Source organism: Apteryx mantelli, chromosome Z (assembly GCF_036417845.1).
Source record: "Apteryx mantelli isolate bAptMan1 chromosome Z, bAptMan1.hap1, whole genome shotgun sequence".
NCBI classification, from domain to species: domain Eukaryota; kingdom Metazoa; phylum Chordata; class Aves; order Apterygiformes; family Apterygidae; genus Apteryx; species Apteryx mantelli.
In genome coordinates, this window is record NC_090020.1 from 87,343,537 (window position 1) to 87,365,653 (window position 22,117).

A 22,117-nucleotide genomic window follows, 5' to 3' on the forward strand; every position below is an offset into this window, starting at 1 on the left:
CTTCAAGAAAGTTGCTCTTAGCATATATTTAGTGCCACAGAACCAAATTTAAATGACTCCTCTTGGCAATTACCTTCTGATTCCAATTGTCACACAGACGTGTGCAGAAGAGCAGAGAACAGCAAGCTGAACTTTCACAGTCATCTATGGCTCAAGATCTGTGATGAAACTCAGCAACAGGGCAACAAACACTACGTACAAAGTTAAAAGGGAACTGTACAAACCTTCCATCCCTGATGACATCACATGTCCTGTTATTAACCTCACTGTCCATCCTGTGACAAGCCTGAAAACAAGGAGCAGAGAATGTACTCACTACATATGCATTAAGCACAAAAAAAAACCCAAAAAACAAAAAAAAACCCCACTGTTTTCTTTTGCTTTTAATATTAACAAAACATGTTTCTTACAATGTCATCCACTAGGTCTTTGACTGCAGTTATTCCCAGCACCAAGAGTAAGGGCACCAGTGTTGTATACCATGAAAGAGTCGTTATTTGGGGAACTGTCTACAAGAAACAAATAAAATCACCTCAATACAGGATTATTATCACATTAAAATGAGAGAAATTAAGAGTCAACTGACTTAAAATAAAGAAAGCCAACACATCAAAAAGAATTCTAGGTTGGATTGCGAAGACACACAAAACTCTCAGGGACAAGCTCGACCATAAAATAATTGTAAACATTTATATTTTGTGTTGACACTTCTGATTCATGAATGGGACTTGAGAGCCATCATGTTTTACAGAGAAAGAGCCAACAGAAACATCTTTTCCCCACAAAATTCATGAACTATGTAACTAGCTTATCCCATCTAATACAAAATCAAGTAATGAATAAAACCTGCGTTGTTCCAGATTTTAAATAAAACATGCTTAGTTTCTGCAATAGTTGAAATGCATTCCCCTGTGAAGTGCCCTGCAATTTCATGACAGAACAGCAACGTATTGTCTCATAAGTATTTAGCTTAGTACATAAGCACCTCAAACTCATTTCACACTTAAAAGTTTCTCTATGTAAAATCTTACCTGTAAAATAAGAAGAACAAGGAAATAGAAGTTGGCTGCTCTTTTAAACTGCTCAAACAGATTCAGTGGTAAAAAAGTGATTGGGTTGTACTTGTATGTCTTAATTGCATTTCCCTGTTGAGCAAAAATCAAATGTTATTCACAACAGCAATACATGAATTGATTCTTATTAGATCATAAATGTACAATTCATATTTTTAAGTAAAGCATTTTACTAGTCAAATCATTCCTATAAATAGCTTTGTTAGAGTTGTGCCTTTCCTGAACGGTTTAATGTGGGCAGCTGAATGAAACTAAGGCACAAGGATCCATTTCACTGCCTTTAACATACCCAGAAAAGCAGCTTAGACTTCATAAGCTTCAATTCTAGCAATACGTTAAAATACATAGAGTGCCTTGTAAACCCAGAGCACTAGTAACAAGATACAGGACTTGTCAGCACTAGGTCACGCTTAAGTTTAGCTCCGGTCACCAGCAACTGTGAAGTTGTTGCTGCCTGACAGTGTTCCTGACTTAGTTATACGCGTGCAAGGAGATCAGGAAAGAGCAGACAACTTATTAGACTCAGCCATTCAAAGACTATACAGTCTCCTTTAAGCATCACAGACGAAACCAACATCCTCGAGGCGACAGTCTCGGGCGCCAGCTCTGCGGCACGCTGGCAAAGGGCTGCAGTAAAGTGCAGTAACGAAGAGCTGGCAGCACGGGCACGGTTGCAACAGCAAAACTGCTCTTGCCCATGTAACAACTTCTGCAGCCTCCGCTCCAGGACCTGCAAACCCTGCGGTGCGAGAAGCAGCTCTGCTGGAGAACTGCAGCAAGCACTAAGGACATCACACGGCCACAGTGTGGACGGGATGCAGCCTCTGCCCAGGCAAATGACAGTGCGCGCGGCACTGCCAGACAGGCACAGAGAAGGGGAGGAAGCTGCAGGGATCTTGTCCCCCCAGACCTGCTCTGAGGTGTATCGCTTAGACGCTACATTTGCTATATCATGGACCTACTTGATAGCACTATTTGGCATGCAGCAGGTCTCAGACATCAGACCTGAATCCAAACAAAGGGCTGTTAATTAAAGCCATCCAGGAGGGGCTGTGTGGGACCCAGCAAAGGTTACGCTGCATGAGAGTCAGTCCCACACCCAGTCTGAGCATAAAGGATTTCCAGTCCAGTAACAGCTGCAGTCGTAGAAGTTTTATTATTACATGATAGTGCTCACGCATGAAATAACCCAACCTGCCTCAAGTCCACAAAGCAGGTATCTCAGCAGAAACTGCACAAGCCAAGGCCTCACAGATAAACCGGGCCAGCTCACATGGAACCCACAGTGCTACACCTATCACTTATAACCAGTATTGCATACTAGCGCCATAGCTTTATTACTTTGAAAAGAAACAGTTCTATCAAAAAAACAGAAATAGGAAAAAAAAAATCAAGCTTTTGTCTTGATAAATGAGATAAAAATGTATACTTGATCATAATTAGGTGGATTTAGAACAGGAGACATAACCCAAACTAGAAGGCTATCACTCTCTGTGTTTAAATGACAAGACATTCCCAATTTTTAAGACTGTCACAGTCTAGCTTGATCAGGATATTGCTTAATACTATGCTAAGACTTCTTACATGAAAGATAACAAGACAACACCTATTTGGATGCTCATAACTGCCGTAGTTGAGCAGATAAAACTCAGAATTTGGATCAAGGACACCTGGCTTCTAATTCTCTGTCTCATCTTAAGTAATTCTCTTGATACCTTGATTTTCCACTCACAAATCTGAAATCAATAATGCTTCCCAACCTTTGTGGAAAACCTGAGGAAAATGTGGCTTTTATACCAGTCAACAGTTGTTGAAAATATTGTATTGAGATTAGCAAAGCATTCATCCTGATCATCTGAAAATAAAAAAAACTTACTGCATATTTGCTCTTTTTAAAGCACAGGAATACTGTTCTCTTAAACTGGGGCTGTTCATGGAAGTGTCGATCATTCGCTTTAACTTGCCAGCTGCAGTCTGGAAGAGACAAGGCAAAATGGGTCAATATCTGAATGTTCTAAAGATAAAGAAACAAGTTTGCCAATTTTAGATTTCCTTTCAAATGCCATCATTTTAAGGTGCCTTCAATTGAAACAAGTGAGACTGTACCTACTTTTTCATATATTGTCTAAAGAAGGTTTTCAAGAAATTTCCAGGTTGTCTTTATTAACAACTATAATATAATCAGAGGTACTGATAACAGTAACACTTAGTCATACTAAATTCCCTTCTTTCCTCTCTTCCAATTTGCTTTTGCTAACACCTGCTAACCACTAAGTACCCAAAACAGGGTTTCTCAATCTTTTTAAAATGAAAGGGTACACCCTTGGAAAAATAAATTCATAAAACCATATCATGCAATGCTTTTCATTTACAAATGTAAAAACGGTTAAAATCTAAAGAGCTTGTTTTATTTCCTCAGCCATCGAGTTTGCTCAATTGCTTGAAAGCTTGGAAACATGAACTGCATTTTGCTGCAAAATTTAATAAAACTAAACAAGTGATGTCAGCAACAGCCTTCTGAAGTTTTGGACCACGACCTGATAAAATCATTTACAGAACAACTAAGCAATCTGGCCTCCTCCTGTCACCTTCAGTATTTGGCATTTAAAGCCAGACTTGACATACAACATTCCTAAGGGAAAGTTTCTAGAAACCCTCCTAACAAACTCTCTATCTCCACCTTAAGGTGCGTTATGTAAATCCTGCGAACTCCACCTTTAAATGGAGCTCATCTAGGATGCAGATAGTTTTTGTCTGAACAATATTTATTGCTAGAATGACTCCTGCTGTCGAGATTCCTCCACCTGCCAAACCTTTAACGTAATGGGATGCTTTGTGACAGAGGAGCGTGAAAATAAACTTGCAAAACACTCTGATGTACTTTCAAAGCGTACCAGTGGAGCAGACCTGTTTAGAGAGTTAACTTTAGAGTAGTTCCACCAACCTGAGGGGCTCAGGCCGTCTTCTGTACCTTTATCTACGTCTCCCACCCTACTCTACATTGCATTTCAACCTTTGTCTTTGCTCCCTCGCCTCAGCCCAACCCATCATGTACTTTCCATGCCCCCTCTTTCACTGGCTACCTGCTTTGGATCCCATTTCTGCCCCCAGGCCTACATCACTGACAGCCCTATGAATCTTCTTACCCACACCTACGATTTGAGGTCCTGCCCACATCAAAAAAACTCCCTGATGAACTAATCCAGCAGGTTTTTAACTGACTCACACGAGCACTTCACCTGCCTGGGAAGGATGAGACAGAGACAGTATTTGAAGTATGCTTAAGTCCAGTTTGCTTCACTCATCAGTCAGCTATCTCGCCCTTTTCTCCTACCCACAGTAAGTGTTTCTAACCAGTGCTCTTTTGGGTTTCGTGGGATTCGCATGACCTCAGTGTGTCCACCACTGCAGAGGTGTAGGAGGTTCTGTTTTATTTCAGTTTCTTTTTTTTCCTTTAGTGCTTACAGTAGGTCACAAAGTATAATTTGGGTTAGGGCTTGCCAGTGTACTGTGTCTACAAAATAAAGTATCTGGAGGGGAAAAAAAAAAAAAAAAGATAGCAGTCATAATGAGAAGCCCAGAAAACATAACTGATGATGAGAAGCTAAAGAAGTTATGTTTATTCTATAGCCTATACCACCGCAATTATATATATATAAAAAAAAAGCTATGAATATGTAATAGGTGGTTACAAAACAAAAGGTCATCAGTTCTCCCCCACTGCCACATAAACAGGAAGAAATCCTTATGTATGTAACAGGGAGCAGTTGAGTAAAAAGTAACTGCACTGAAACACGGAAGAAAAAGTATTTAGGGGAGTTGTAGGCTTTTCATTGACAAAGGTCAAGAACAGGTATGTCTAAGCCATAGCAAAGAGATTCCTCTCGTTTAGGTTCTTATTTTGGTGGCAGCACACAGGCTGTATTTGATGGATTTCTTTAAGTACCTTCTCATCCTAATTTTCTATTACTCTGTAACTACTACCAATAAAGAAAATCACAAGACTAAAAGTTAGCATGGAAGCTGAAATCTCATTTGTGTAAGACTTGGAAAAAAGAAATGTATGCAAACCAACGGACTAAACAGAGCAAGTCGGCTTATGCTGGCTCAAATTTACAGATTATGGGGGAGACAACTAACTGATGATCTCTTCCAGCAGTTCTCGAACCACAGACTGTGTACATTAAGGATTTGCCTCGATTAAGATGAGATCACTGTGCAGATCATTAGTTTTATGCAACAAGTAATGGCATAGAGTTTTGGATTTAGACTAGAATAATTTGATTTTCTTACTGACCTGTGTTAAACTGAATTACCATCACGGACTCCCCTACAGATTTACGTAAGCTATCCATTCCAAACCCATTCTAACAAATAAAATACAAAAATCAAATTGATCTATGCACGGCTCAGCCTATGAATTCAGAACTATTTACTATACGAATAAAGTTTCTCTCATAACATTACCTTTTTTAAACGACTCTCGTTTCTCCTCGGCTTCTCTATTGATTCGATTTTGTTCTGGTTCAACCGCAGGCTGCCGGCTGTCCAACTCATCCTCCATTTCGTCGTCACTGTACGGCATCACCTCGTCGTTGGGCTGAGAATCCTCATCGAAGGTGGTCTCCGAATCCCTTTCGGAGTTCATGCTGCTAGCGCTCTGTGAACGTTTCATAAAGACCAAGGAATGAGTTAACACAGCAAGTGTTGGAAACCATGTCTCTGCAAATTTAGTCTGTCAATATCTGTCAGCAAAATCACATTCAAAGCTAGTTCTCTGAGAGCAGCTCAGAGCACGGACTCAGTTTTCAAACACGGTTCAAAGCCAAGAGGCATAACAAGTCCTTCGTTAACTTTCTGCTATATGTAATTATAAATGCTCACATGGCAGACTAAAGGAACACCCTGTTTTCCTGACGTAGGAAATCTTTAATGGACTGTAGAAATTAGTAAGCCCATGAACATCTGAATCTTAACCATTGCCATTACACTGTTCTTTATAGCAACATCAGGATGACAAGAGTTAAAGGAATTTAGATCCTAGGTCAGCAGCCAGAGGGCCGAGCACTGAGCAGAAGCCAATGCGGGTGCTTGCAATCGGCAATTCGGGTCACGCAACAGCTCTTCAGGCCCAGGTCCACCCGCTGAAAGGCAGCAGGAGCAGCTGCCCCACAAAACAAGCCTCCGCTTCCCTCTCCCCTCCCCAAAGTCTTAACAGGAACATTTGCCGTTACAAGATGTCACATTTTGGTGTCCAAATATCTAAGGAAGTTTAAAACTCATTTTTCAGATGTTCAACACAAAAAAAAATCCAATTGTACCTACACTATGTGCGTGCACATAACTGCCTGAAACTCTTCAAAGAGCTCACGTGGTCCCTCTACCTTACATACAAATACCTTGTCTTCCAAATTGTGATCTCCATCTTCCATAAAGTGCACCTAAACTATAGCTCTTGAGAAATTCCTGGCATTGTTATTATTTGGGCTTCTGCATCTTCCTGTGATCTTAGATATGAGCAAGACATGCAGGGGAAGATTCTAGCCTCCTTTCGCATTTTCGGATTGCGCAGAAGAAAATTTCTACTGCTTAAGCCATTTGCTGTGGTGGACAGTATTTAATTTAACTGTTTGTAAACAAAATTCAGAAACCAGCTACTCATGTGTAACTCCTCCCCCTCCAACCACCACCCAGGAACAACCACCTACACAACTCCCAAGCGGTCTTCATCGACACTTGGTTAGTTAATCACTTTGCCGAGTAGTTTGGCATTTTATTAATTGATCTAGTACAGCAATTTAGATAATTCCAGTGAGCGTGCCCCATTCATTTCCAACTATTTAATACCACAGTCAGTTACACTGAAGCTTACATTACTTGCATTTATTTCTAAAGATCAATACTTCCAAACAGATTCTGCTCTGTCTGTTCAAGGCACTGTCCAAGTTGTAGGAATATTAAAAACCACGGTGAGAGGAATGGGTTTCATAACCTCAGTGATTTCAAAATTAAATTCAATTAAATAGGCAGCTGAAGCCAAGTAACGTATTAGCTGGCTACCAGGTATCTGCCTACTGACCCATGTTCTAAAAAGAGCCTGGCTTTGTGAAATAACGCCAACGCTACCCTATACCCCAGATGCTGCTGCTAATGAAATCAGCAAACAGCAGTGCCAACCCCCATTATTTGGGCTGACAGCAAACCCTGTCCATACCCAAGTCTCTATTTTTTACAAAGCTGAATTGTCTCCCCTCCCTAATATCTCTTAGCAGAGAGATATAAATATTAAATGAGTACTTAATATGCTACTCAAATGACACAACTGTCTTCTAAAAGCCCAAAACATGCAATGCTATTTCATCATCTGTAGTACTGCAGTATTCTCCTACCACACAAGCTAGTGTTTCAAGACTGCCAGTTTATAAAACAAAACGAAAAGCAGATATCATATGAACGCAGTCTGCCTGAATATGAGTTAGTACAACTTCTTCCAAGACCCACTCAAGCTGTTCAAGGCTGCTCACTGATGCAATCGGCCGGGAATGGGAGAGCCGGTCACTAACGTACGAGTTGTGGAACCTGAAACGTCTGTGGAAGGATTATGTGCTTTCCTAAATAGCCTTGGAATTAGGCAATTCATCTGAGAAACAAGAGATCCAAGCTTAAATTCATGTACTTGAAGATCTCGGTGTGCTGTTTTGGTTCCTCTCTCCTCTTTTTACCCCCTTTGTTCCTCCTCGACCACCACCCTATCCGCACAAAATCTCGCGTTTCACCTGATGCGGAAAGGAAGAAAAGCATACACCTGCAATCTGAACTAGAAGTTTATTTCCATAGCAACCCGCCCATTAGCCGCTTCAAGCGCAGGGCCAGCACGACGTAGCGCACGTCACTGCAGAAACCGGTCTGTGACGCAACCCGTCCGGCCCAGCGCGCGCAGCCAGCGGCAGCTCGGCCGCAGGGCCCTCCCGTAAGGTAATGTAAGGTGTTGAAAGGGAGTTTTAAGTGTTTAAAAACAACCAGGCCAATTAACAGGCAACCAAACACCCACTGGCCCCAACACCGAACGTATGAGGGCAGAGGAGAAAGATGGGGGAAATCCAGGAAGTGAATTAACTCCGATAGTTACTGCTTCTGGTGCAACATGCAGAACAGATAATTGCTACACCCTATTTTTCTTAATGTCGGCAGTATATAGTCTCCTCAAAAGCAACTTCAGTTAGCAATATAATCAATACCTGGTTTTCTAAGGATCTGATACCACAATCTCTTCTATCAATGGCATGCAAGGAGAAGTTTCCCCTACGCTGAGAGAGAAGCCGCTTCAAAACATGATCCCAGAAGTTTTACAAGATGATGCATTGAGGGATCCCAATTTATTTTACATCTGCCAGCCCATGACAAGTGTTTTCATCGACTGTTGCAGGTTTCCTCAATCCAGAGGGAAACTGAGGCTGAGCACAACACTTACGTTTTGCTTTGCAATTAGACACACCTTCCATCATTTTCGTGTTCTTGATTTCGAAAGAAGTTTGCTTTATTTGTAGTTTTCAAAGCCTAGCCCTGAATAATACACTAAGTATTATTCTTTGGGGCTCGTATGACTTAACCGGCTCTCTTGCATAGTCAGCCTGCATTTCTCAAACCAGACTTCAGTCATAAGACAGTTGAATGTTCTTCATAAAAGGCAAATACTACAACCAGTCTAAAGGCATCAGCGACTGAAGTCTGTTTAACAGTGTTTAAAAGGGTTCAGTATCAGAGCAGACACGGTCATAAGGCAACGAGGTACGCAGAACTTACAGCCTACGGCAAGCACAGTCCCTTTAGAGCCCTGGGAAGGAGAGCTGCCGCTCGGGTTCCCCCGCTCACCGTTAGCCAGCGCGGCCGGTCTGCGAGACAGGCGGAGACGGGAGGGAGGGAGGGAAGGCACCCGGCTGCGTGTGGCATCGGTCCAACGTCAGCTCCGAAGGCAAACAGTCCGCACGCAGGAACCGAGAGCACAGCAGAGCCTTCGCAGTAAAGAACAAAAAATCCAATATGACTAAATATTTATTCGAATTAAGCTCCTGAATTTATCACTGACCAGCACCTATTATTGCCTCTGCCACTAAATGGGTTCCAATAAATCATAAAAGACTCCAGGAAAACATCCTGGCAATAGTTACCACAGAAGCACTAGGAAAATATTGAAATAAAACATACAAGAATACATTGGTAACTATTTGCGAAGCAGCAGAATTTCATATGTTCTATAGCTACATTATTTTCTTGAGCTGCTTTTTCTGACCCACAGAATTGTATTCAATAATCCACCACATGGAGGTATTCCCAAGCACGGCAGCTAATTTTTGTCATCATCCAGTACTGCTCTCAGAAACTGTATGCAGCCAGGGGGATGTTAACAGCTGATGAAATCTGCTAACAACCTCCTGGCTAAACCTTTAATATAATGGAATACATGGAAAACAGCTGAGAGCCCACACCAGTAACCTTTCTGCTGCTCATTAGTGGGCATTACCGTTTCAAAATATGTAAAGGGGAAGAAAAGTAAGAAAAGTCAGTAATGCTGTTAAATGCTATGAGCAGAAAGAATAGGGTATCATCAGGTTACTGAGCATCTTCTATTGTCACGCGTAAGGAAAGAGAGATGGACATGTCCTTGAGAACTTCATCGTGTGGTGGATACTACAAGTTAGCTCTGGCCCCCCATCCTTGTTCCCCTCCACCGGCGGCATCTTACACCTTGTCCCCTAACCAGCACGAGCCTCTCTCACGCACTTCTTCCCCAAGAGACCTCTGCGCCCAGCAGCGCAGCTCCAGCACTTTGCTGTCAGGAGGAGCCAGGTGAGAGAGCTCACGACCTTCCTGCTTGACTTCATTCACTGTCTCAGTATACATTCAAAAAAAACAGAATATGTATAAAGAAGTAACAGCTTCCAAATAATCCACAATCACAGAGTCATTGAAATCAATTTTGTCCACAGTGCAATGGAAAAGTGAGTCAATGGCATTTTTGGGTTACATATGCTCAGAAATATATTTATCACCACAACATTTCTACATGCAGTTTTTACATTATTGCTGGATTTGCTACATGCTCATGCTACTTATGTTTTACTGTATTGTTCATTGCACTATAAAAAAGGAGAGGGGGCAGACAAAACAAGAAATATCCCCCACCTTTACAGTCAGGAGGAAACAGTCATAAGTCCTGAATTGGGGACATGGACAGACGAAGTCTGGTATTTTTTACTTCCTGCAACTTAAGGGAAAAACAAAACAGAACAAAACAAACAATCAAACAAAAATACAAAAAAAAACCCACACAGATTCAGGAAGCAGATTCTGTCTGCGCTAAAAGACAGAGCAAGGGACTGGTACAGTTAGCTTTAAAAAACCCACAAACGCTCAGAACTACAGAAGCGGCTTCACTTTGTCCTACGACACAGTCTTCTGACAATAAGTTAGTATTTTTGAGAGCGAGCCAAGTTTCCTTCGACATCATTTGGGGAAAACCTTGCCAGCCTTCCAAAACACCCACCAGGGAGTCATTAAGGCAGTGCTCATGCTGCTATCACAACGGGAACTGACTCCCCAAAAAGTGCTTGGTAGTTTCCACGTTGAATTTCCTTCTTCACCCAACCGCCTAGACGAGGCGAACGGCTCTGTAGATCCCAGTCCATTGTAAGGCCCTGCCGTGGTGAGGACCTCCAGCCTCCAGGACAGGGAGAGAAGGCCCCCGCTGCCCGAGCCCTCAGACCCTCCCAGGGACCCATCAGCCCAGTGACGTGTCTCTGCAGCCAGCTGAAGCAGCTCACCTCATCATCCGTGCTGGAGACTCGCGATTCGGACCGCAGCAATGGACAGTGCACTCAGGGTGCGACTGCTCATTTCTACCTAAACATGGGGGCAGCGGTGGGGAGGCTCCCTGAGTCACAATACCTTTCAGGCAGTGAGGGCATCACCAGAAATTACCACTCCGCTTGCCTTGTTTCATCTGCTTCCTTGGGCACCCATTAGCGACTGCTGGAGACAAGACTACAGGTTATTAGGTAAGTCCTAGCTCTAACCTGGAATATTCTTACTGCAGGATCTCGTAAGATACGGATCTTCAGGGCACGCACAATGAACAAGAAGAAACAAGTCCCTAATTAGACACGGTCATGACCCAAGCACACGAGGCCTGCAGGCACGCGCAGGGCGAAGAGGGGAACGACGAGATGACCTGCTCGGCCCAGCAGGCAGCTGCTGCGCTCAGACTGTCGCCTAACCATTTTCCAGATTCAGAGGCCCTACAGATTACCTCAAGGTTTTCATTCCCTCGGGCAAACTAGATGGACACTACTGAATCAGGTGTTAGTCCTGGACACTGCCTCTAAACCCTTCTGTACACTCTTACTTTGCAAGCAATTACAGCCAACAAATACACACTGACTTTTCCAAGTTTTTCCTGTCCAAACAGGGGAATGGATAATCCTGCCCTTAGACAGTAATGTCTCGGCTTTGCAAGCAAGCCACAGGAAGGTTCTTCACCTAAGTGTCTAATTTAGAAGCAGGTTTTATAAAGATGCTTAGATTTTCTTTTCACTGCATGCCTGTTCAGGCAGCCTGGGATTACGTTTTCAATCACAAGTTTTTTGAACATCAGTAACATCCTTTTAGAACAGCAAGTAATGCTCAATCTCAATTATTCTTTTTTCTTTTCTTTTTTAGAAAAAATAATATTCATAGACTACAAGAAGTCCTACTGTAGTCAAAGATTCTGCCATGCTAGTATCTTAAATGGGGAATGGTTGAAGAGCCTTATACACCAAGTCCTTAAAACAAAAGTACCACCAGATCTTTGAATCACAGTCACTCCAAAACAAACAGAATAAGCACATCCGCCTGGCACATTTACTAACCCCAAGAGCATTACATGCAAAGGGCACCATTTCTGCACCCAGAGACCCCAACATGAACATCCCGGACGGCTGAGAGAGCATCCTGGGAAGCATCACTGCATGCTTGCTCTGCACTCACACTCCTCGGCTGAAGGACTTTGCTCTGACTCGCGTGGCAACTCTTCTGCACAGGAGCAAAAAGATGAGGAAATGTACTCACAAGCAGCGAAGTCGCCTAAGGAACGTTCTTGCACAGCACTGTTGAAAGGATGGAAACAACACTAAAGTAGTCCACAGTAAGCATTCCCAGTAATGCCTTTTTCTCATACAGTCCTCAAGCTAGCCACATACCGACAACCAGGTCTTCACCAAAACAACCACCTCGGAAATGGGTTAAGGGAACCACAAAAAATGCTACTTTTTCTTCCACAGGTCTGGAAAGGAATTTACAAGAACTGTCTTGAGAAAGGCGCACGATTTCATGGAACGAAGGAAACGGCTGGAGCATACAAGCTTGATGGGAGTTTAACATGGAAAACCAACCCCTAACTTATACAATGCATGAAGGCGTTACAAAGGTATAACAGATCCGAACAGCGCTGGGGCTGAGATGAGTTCCTGGAAGCACTGCTGGAAGGAGAGAGAACTGAAGGACTGGGAAAACGGGCAGGGGCTGCCCGCGAAGGCGTGCAAGCGAAGAAAGCACAGAGCTCAGAGTTCAGGGGCCAATTAAGAAAGCACACAAAAATGCAACACTAGTTTGAATAGAGCAGAGAAGTCTTTAATGGGCTGACAGAGAAGGAGTCACCCGGTGACAATCTGACAAATTGGTTTAGGGTTAAGTTTCTTGTCGCCTGGTCGGCCTGGAAAGGGTTAGATGAGATGTCAGAAGTTCAAAGGAAGATGGAGAGTGATTAGGAAGCGAAAGAGGAGAAGAGAGGAACTGAAAGCAAGGAACAACAGAGATTTCAAATAATATTCAGCCAACACAGGATGGAAAGAGAGAAGAGCATACATCAGCTAATACTTGGATGAGGGAAGAGTGGAACAGAAAAATCAAAAGGTGAATTACATGATAGGAAGAGAGGAGGCCACTAGGAATTTTTTCAATAGTCAGTATTTGAAGAAAAGAGTCAGCACTCAATATTAAAAAAAAAGCTAGAAAGGCTATGCTGTGCAGGAAAAGCAAATTATCAAATGGATGTTGCAGGCAGACTTGAGGCTATCATATTTGGCAGGCCTATCTATACAGCTTTTTTTTTCCAGTATTGAAATAAAATAAAAGCACAGGTCCATTTCAGAAAGGATCTACTCTCAGCAGAGAGAACAAAAAAGTTATTCAAGACAAACAATTTCTCACGTTAGCGCGCACCGCGTCCATTCAGACTTGAGCTGAAATAACATACACTTACAAAAGCGTCTTTCAAGTAAGCAAAAAAAAAAAAAAAAAAAGTTTGGTTTGCTGGAACTGGGGATAAAACTGTTTCAAACAAGATGCTACCTGCTTCCCTTTTTAAAATAATACAATTAGCAAAGAACACTGCTTCTACAGATCTTGCATGGAATGGACTGATAAAACAAGCTACAAATAAACAGGCTTTGAAATTTCTTTGAAAGCACCATCTCTCTCACCTCAAGCTTAGATTTAACCAATAATTAGTAGTGTTTGAACATATGCAGGGGGAAGGAAAAATAATCAGCAAAACAAATTTCAGCACGGGAAAAGCTCTACAATTCCTCACGAGGCCGGATCAGCCTTTCAGAAGACGTGATATACTTCACTATATTTACTGCAAACTATACATATAATTCCCTTTGAGTTTCTATCTAGCTGGCCATTTCCAAAGCCAGCAGCCTGCAGCCTGCCCGGAGCTCTGCATACAGACGCGCTCTGTCACAGCAACTTCCATTTTGTTGTTTTTCTCCTTCCGAGAGAAAAACAATGGTGACAGAAAATAGTTTGGTCATGGTTCGTGCATGAAGGAAAAGAAAATAAACATGCTCAGAGTACTACTGAATAGCGGCAAGATAAGCAGAAGGGGAAAACCTACAGAAATGAATGATTTGAAAAAAAGCCAGTTTCCAACAAGACAATTCATTAGTACCCTGTCAAAACTTATGACTACAGAAACAGGGCATGATATCAGAAAACAAACAAACAGAAGAAAGGTAGGAAAAAGGCCAACAGCTCCGAGACAAGGTTGGACTTGTTCAGGTGAGAAGGATTTGGCACACGGTAAAACAGTTTTAAACAGATTAGAGAAACACTACAAGAAAATGTAATTTCTACAAGGTGCTGATGATCAACCCTCAACTGCTTCAGTTATAGGCATCATCTTTAAAAAATCCTCTTCTTAAAGAGCAAAGCAGAAGAACACACAAAAGAACATTAAGCTAATTTTAACTTGCTCCTCACCAGACACAGACAACCTTCCAGTTGCGCTGCCAAGATTAGATACGCGTGACCCTGGCACATAACGGGGTACACACTACTTTCCCAGCACAGGTCCTCACTTAGCACGCAGATGTTCATCTGTGGGTACAGATGCTACACTGGAGATCAAGCCACAAATCTCTACTGAAGACAGGCATCCGGGCAACGCACGCTGATTGGCACCGCGCAAATATTCACCACTCTCACGCATGCTCCATATTAATCAAAGAACTCATAACTGGAAAGTGTACAAAATAAACACCTGCAGTCTTTGGAGATGAAGTCCTAATGTCAGAGTAAGTACAGAAAAGCATATTAAAAAAATAAACGCCATCACTCTGCCGCAGCAAACCTGAGGCTTCCTTGAGGAATTCTTGCTCATCACAGACAATTTATTTACCGAAATTTAGCCCATGAACTGCCAACTCATGAATTTCAATTTTTGTTAATTCAAATGCGTTATCTGGCATTCTTGGGCAATCTGTACTTCTAGACTCAAGCAATCATTCAAGAGATTTCAGTTCTAAAACAAAAGAGTAGAAGAACAAGCGACATCCAACCCTTGCTATTGTGAAAATGAACTTGAATGTGACCTGGTTATTCCCCCCAAATCCTTCCACACTGAAGAAAGCAAAATTTTTTGGAAGGATGTTCACAGTGTTTCATGACTGAAGCTGGCAATACTCACAGTCAAGACCTGCCTGGATGAATCTGCATTATCCCTGTTTTTCCCCACCCACCTCTTCACTCTTCATTGCCTTGTCAAACTGCAGCAAAAGTAATCTGCTGTTGTACACAGAACCTTTGTCCCCAAAACCAAGATTAAAGGAATATAACAAAATTCCATAAATTCTGAATTCACTTCCAGGGCTGCCAAAATTCACAGAGATTCTGGTGCCTGCGGTAACAGTCCTTCTTGGAAGGTCTGAGCTGGAATGACAGAGTTCATGCATGATGCTCAGTAAGTCATTCAAAACACACTTCAAACAGTTCACTACGGGTTGTATGATACTCATTTTCTAGTTCCTGACTTGACAAGTAGGTTAGATTTACTGAAGGACTGCATTCTGACCGACACAGGTCAACTATGTTCAAAACACAACTCCAAAACGATGGACTGAGGAGCCAGGACGTGTTTGTTTTGTGTCGAGTACAACAAAACCAAACCTTAACAGAAAACTTCTACTTTTGGCTTTTGCTTCTACCTCAGCTCCCTTGCTGTATTATGGTAATACCTTAACTTACCTTCACACATTCACAAATTTATTAATCTTCATAAACAGTGTCTTTTTATGAAGAAGATCACCACAGAAAATCATGTGAAGTTTTATATTTCTAAAATCTGCTTTTAACTGCTTGTAAATAAGACCTGGAGGACCAGGGCAGAATAAAACATTACTGGTCTCCTGACATCTATCACCCCTCCCTACCAACTATTTTCATTAAATTCTCACATCGTGCAGTACTATTCATACATTTCATAATCTCTGACTCCTCCTAACACAGGCTTGAGTTTTAGCTATAAACTTCACTTTTTTACAAACATGCATCCATATGCACCTCTCATAAGAGGAGAGCATCTTAAAAACCTGCAAGCTTTCAGCTGGCATCTTCACATTTCAGCCTCTGAGAAGCACTCTGCGGCAGAGCTGAATTTTAAGAGCTTTCCAGATAGCATCATGTTTTGAATTTATAACAAAAGTCACAGGAGCCTGGGCTTCTGGTATGCTTTTGTTTTGTTTTTAAGCATAGCTTCATGAACCATATATCCTGCAATCGGATATATTCTATTACTTATAATGTAGTTAATGGTTAACATACTGGGAAAAGTATCCAACAGACTGTTCCAGATTTTTTTTCCTTTTCCCACCAATACAAAATACAGAGAGAATTTAAGAGTCTTAAGACTGTACTTCTCTTAAAGAAATAAATTCATCCACCACCTGCGGCATCCCTGAGACACCTCTAAGTCATTCATTTCTTACGTCTGACTACACTGCCGTGAACTCTCTGCTTTCTACAGGGACCTCCATATCTTCCACTCTTCTATAAATTATTATTCATAACTCACTTTTTACAGGACAGTTATTTTAATTAGATAATCTAACATGAGGAAGGACAGAGTTAACATCTAACTATATAGTGAAAAATTAACCTCCTGCATTCCCCAAAACACAGGTCTTACTATAATCCCTGCCTCACAATAAAACTCCTGGGCAAGAGGTTTCCTTAGTGATGAAGACAGGGGTTTTCACTCCATTTTAAATAAGCGACAAAAGCACAACTCTCGTACCATCCACCAGCATCTGGAAACCTTTGAACACTGGCATTCAAAGCACCAACTTGAACTGCAGCTGCTTTAATCTCACGTACGTGACGACTGCAAGTACAGCAGGGACCATGTCTCTTGGGGACACAGCGGGTCACATCCGAGCCCAGACAAGGCCCGGGGCTGGCTGCACTTTCCTTCTGGACCGGTAACAACATTCAGCTCCTGGTTTTGGCACAGCATGCATAACCCAGCCTTACAGTCTGTTTAACTCTGTTTAACAGAAAGTTAAACTGGGTCAACTACCTGCAAACTACCTACCGGGTTAACTACCTGGATATCAACCCTGCAAAGGGGAGAAAAATATTATTAAACATAAGTCTAATTTTATCTGACTAAATTTAATGATAAAACTATTTACTAAAATGGCAAAAAACTCAGGTGCAAATTTTACAGAGCTTCAGTCACTTGGCTTGTGTGCCTGCTCTTGCCTCATGGCAAGTACCAGCTAGTTGGGAATAACTTAAACCTTATGAAAAAAGCACTTCTAGCATTGGTTTGAAAGCAGTAAAAATCTTACTCGAAACTCTCCTCTGCAGCGTCACTGCACACAACATCATCTGCTGCGTCATAAGGAGCATAACTTCAATGCTGTAAATCAGAGAGCCACGTTAACCGACTTTCAAAAGAGTTACAGGTCAATCCGGAGCAATGCATTTGTATAATAATATGATTAGCACAAAGGTTTCTCAAACCTTGCTGTCCACTGCTGCCTTAGAATACAGAAACCTCAATATTTTAAGTAAGAGTCAAAAAGCAAAGTCAGTAGAAGCAAGCCCAGACAGACCTTTCTGAACTACTCCAGGTCAGTAGCCAAGATGTTTCACACGTGTTTAACTATGCATTAAAAAAGTAAATAGATGAGAAGCCTAAACCTCGGATGTTTTTGTCCCATATTTCTTCTCTCAAGAAAGATCACAAGAATCACTACTACATGTTAAAAAAACAGGTAAATGCAAACAACCCTGTGGGTTTAGCATGCTCACAAATTAAGTCTTTCTTAGACCCCTGTCAAGAGGATCCCAAGAGGAAACGTAAACAGCAGCCGACTAACCACTGCCTTGGCAGGCAAGAGAGAAATACTGAAACATCGATAGCTGCACCAGCTAAGCATTTATTGAACACCGATCATCTGCCTCGCCATTAACAGCATAATCCAAACATAAAGCTGTCAGGCTTCATATCGTTGTGAAATAAGGTAACACATTTTGTCAACGCAAAAGGGAAGCAATGTTCACCCATAAAATAGCAAAACCATGTTACAGAACACGGTGACACAAACGTCCTGCTCAATAAGATCAAAACCTATTTCAGTCCTGCCTGGGCAATTCCATTAAACACGTTAAAGTCAGTACTCTATTTTGAGCTCCAGCAATAAACTAGCTGAACGATACTCATTTCCTTGCTGCCAGCAAGAACGGTGTTGCAGCAAAATAACAGGAAAAAGTTTTAAAATTTTTTTGAAATTTCTCCGCCCATATAAACTTCTTACATTCACCAACCTGCATGTTTGAAAAGCTTTCCTCTATTCATTAAACTTCTTAACAACGCATTCCTGGAGAAAGCAGCAATTCTCTCCTCCCCTCAGAAAGCGTTTGGTTTTTAACTGAAGCCTAACATCCGCACCGTAAGACTTTGCATCACGCTAAAGAAAATCATTTGGATTCCATGGAGGAAATTTAAATTCTGAAAAATTAGTAAAAGATGATGTACATCAGACTCAAGAACACTGATTTACAGGATTCCTTTGGATTATCAGTGATCATTTGGACAGATTCAGTCCTCAATAAAGGAGGAAGCTGGCACGCCGCTCCAGGCAGCTCTCTCGCGGCTGCCAGGAGGGTGGCAGTGTCACTGAAATCGCCACGTTGCTCACAAACGACTGCTCACAACAGGACCGAACGCGCGGACACGCTTCCTGAGCTGCCGTCAAAAAGGATGCCCAACACTAATCTTTGGGGGGCTTCCTAGCAGATGTACAATTGCTCCAATTATATCTTTCCCTAAGAGCTGGAGGTATTCATCCTGCCTCCTTCAGGCACAACATAACGCTCATCCTGCCAATAACAGAGATTTTAAGCTGAAAAGGGGGCATGAAATGAGGACGGCCTGCTAGGTAAATACAGCAACTGAGCGGACACGTGCTCAGCTGTAATCCAAACAACCTATAATCCAAAATAATCCAAAGAGCTCACAGTGTACCTGATGACTATATCAAAATAGACACCTGCACATGGGAGACTCGAGTCCCTTCCCCGACTCACACCTCTGGCAGTTTCGAGAATGATTTTTCATCCCCAGGCACACGTGTAGGGAACGGCTCTTGCAGCATTTGCCGCTCATCTCTCCCTAAAGCTCCGTGCAAGAGCAGTCACACAGGTGCTGCACCTTTCACCGCCGCAGAGGCAGGAAACATCAGCACCAGCATCCGTCCGCCTGGACAAGGATCTCCTCCGTGCCAGCGCCAGGCTTGCTGCCTGCGGCACCGCTGGAAGCCGGGCACCGCACCGCACCGGGGTCCCGCCCGCCCGCCCGCCTTCTGCACGGGAGCAAGCGGGTTCGCAGCAGGTCACGCGCCTGCGAGGGAAGGAGCAAGGGCCGGCACCAAACATGAAGTCAAATGCTGCCGTGCCGTTTTTCAGAATAATCTGAAGTACACCGAGGTAGGCAGTACACATCACTGCGGTTTTGCCTTTTCCAGAGCATCACTCCGTTAAGAACTTCATTAAAAAAAACTGTTGCAGTTGTTGACATTCACTGATCTCTTAACCGAAACACATTAGCTCTTCTGTGCCCACCAACGTGCAAAACAATCAACACGCACAGACAGGTTTCCGAATTTCGAGCAGTATTTTCTCCTCTCCCAGAAGCTCTTACTCGCACATCATTAACAAGAAGCCGAGGTATGTGTGAAGCTTAATTTTACTTCTGTTTGCTTTTTTGCTCTGGAAATGAGACCTCAGCAAGAAATTTTAGAAGCTTCTGTCTCAGATATGAGAGGAGAAAAGCCTGTTCTTAATACACAGCAGCTGGAAACAGAAGCGCTATAGAGAGGCACAAAGCAGGTCTCTGCCCCGAGAAGCCGCGGAGCAGTGATCAAGCCAGCGCGACTGCTCCTCTCCGGATGAGAACCGGAAAATACAGAGTTATGAATCTGCGGGTGGTCCCCTTCTCTAGGCCGGAGGGACAGTGGCCTCACAGAGCTTTAACACCAGCTGCGCGAACTCCCCTGGACACGGAAATCGAGCAGGCAAACACTCCTGCTTCCTTCCACTGCATCTGGGTTACAAATCCACCACGTTCAGCTAAGGTCCCCCTACTTCTTAAATTCTGTGACAGAGACTTACAACACTGTTTGACCAACTCCTGCCCTAAATTTGAATCTAGAAGGCCCTTCTCCCTCTCTGTACAGGTGAGAAGTCACTAGAGGCTACTGATCCCAAAGGGCGCGCTACCGTGGACACGTCCTGCATTCACAGCAGGGACCCCTGAGGTCAGGGAATCACATTTTACGGACAATTTCTTCTTTGGCAGCTCTCTAAATATTCATTTCATACCAATCTTACAAAGCTCCAATTCTGCTGCTATTCACCACCTCTGTTATGTATTTAAAAATATATGGCCACTTGGCCTACACTGGTGCTTTGCACACCCCCATGATGCTGTGGTCAATGAGGGAGTGTAAAGCTGTTAGAGACAAGCTAGCATACACTGTACTTTTATCAAAAATTAGGGGGGTTCGTTTAGTTCCATATAGATTAGGAAACTTTGAGGGCTTAGATGCTACATTGCTTGGCTTGAAATTCAGGACACTTATTTAATGTCAGCTTACTTTTTAAAGAATCCAACTTCCTGCTTGGAAACTACTTCTGTCTTGTTCACTGTTTTCACAGAGCTGGAAGTAGAAAAGAGGTATCTTTTAAAACAAAGCTTTGGTTGTTTTTCAGTACTGGATTCAATAGTCATGAACATGGCAGCAACCCTGGGCGTACACAATGCAAACAAAAGGAACAAATCAAATTACAGCCAGAGAAAAATGACATGTTCCAAGTTACCACGAATAGTGATGCAACAGATAGTTAAAAATGCTAACTCTCAGGTAAGTTCATCAGTTGAAGATGTCAAAAATAATATAATTCATTTTTGAATATCATAAAGTTCTTGGAATCTTGGAATATCCCAGGTATGAAAATATTCTCAGGCCTCCGGGTAATGGAATAGCTTAAAGTCTTCCTCAGAGTCTTACTCACCAAAAGACAAAGTAAGTTTGCAATAAGCTTTGTTAAAAGCATGGAATTTGGAAGGTTTAAGTAGTTTGGTTCTTTTCCTCCGAACTCTGCAACGCTTCGGGAAAGCCGGCAGCGCCGTAGCCAGGCAGAAGCAAGGGCTGTTGGTACGGTCTGCCCAGCAGAACGAGAGCTCGCAAAGCCCGGGAGCAGGCGGGAAGTCCGACACGCTGATAGGCAAGAGCACCGCGCAGGAACGGCGTGGGCGAAGCCTGCCCCGCGCGTTCACCGACACCGGCAGCCGTGCGCTCTGCGGGATCGGGCGAAGCAAGAGGGAAGCGGGTTGCCGGGGTGCAGCAGCCCAGCCATCGCGGCTGGGCAGCCCAGCATGACGCGGGAACCGCATGGCCCCACCACACGAGTGACGCACGAAGCCTGGCTGGCCGGCAGACATCGTAAAGCGGCATCGGGTTGTCTGAGATACACAACAGAGAGCAAAGTTAGTGGCTTCCTAGCAGTTTGCAGAAGGGCGGTGAGAGGCGGAGGGAAACTTACTGGAAAGGCGAAAACTGCACCACTCGTTGGATTAAGTTTTCACGATACCAGCTCACTGATGCTCACTGTATTTTTGAGTATCATACACCGTTACACGAAATTAGAGCAACACTCCTGCATAATTTTTGTCTCAGAAAACATGAATAAAGTATTTCAAACATTTCCATCCCTACAAGAGGATGACTACCGCAAACAAAAACTACTGTAGCACTTCCACATCGTTTCACCAAAGATGCACAGTCACTAAAAACAGAAAGTACCCAAGCCGAAGGTCAGCCTGTGTTGTCTGCCTGCACACCTAAAAAGATGAAATAACACCTGAAAAAAGAAAGCCAAGCTGAGGAAGCAGAAAGATATTGTCACAAAAATAAAAGCTTGCCGCTATTTTCCATTCATGAGAACTTGCAAGAAAAAAAGAATAGTTAAAACACGCCGGCATTGCTCTAGCTGATAAAAACCCATCACGATGAAATAAATAGAGAAGACAGAAACAGAAAGCTTTTGCACATAAGACTGACAGCCCAGGTTTACAAAGCCCTTTGCAGCTGTCCTCCACCATCTGAAGGTCAAGTAGTGTAAATGTTGTAGAGCAGGATACCGCCGAGCACAGAGAC

The 22,117-nt window shown here is 42.9% G+C and overlaps 1 protein-coding gene across 1 annotated transcript in view; it reads right to left on the minus strand.

The window, feature by feature from the left end:
• Positions 1 to 6,553, minus strand: part of ATP8B1 (ATPase phospholipid transporting 8B1) — a 29,880-nt gene extending 23,327 nt beyond the window's left edge. Inside the window, exons 1-5 of the mRNA XM_013945916.2 lie at positions 5,541 to 6,553; positions 2,950 to 3,047; positions 1,032 to 1,145; positions 411 to 509; positions 225 to 286 (exon numbers count right to left, since the gene is read on the minus strand). Coding sequence (XP_013801370.1) covers positions 225 to 286; positions 411 to 509; positions 1,032 to 1,145; positions 2,950 to 3,047; positions 5,541 to 5,748 — 581 coding nt within the window. The 5' untranslated portion in view covers positions 5,749 to 6,553. The remainder of the gene's footprint in view (positions 1 to 224; positions 287 to 410; positions 510 to 1,031; positions 1,146 to 2,949; positions 3,048 to 5,540) is intronic.
• Positions 6,554 to 22,117: the final 15,564 nt, after the last annotated feature.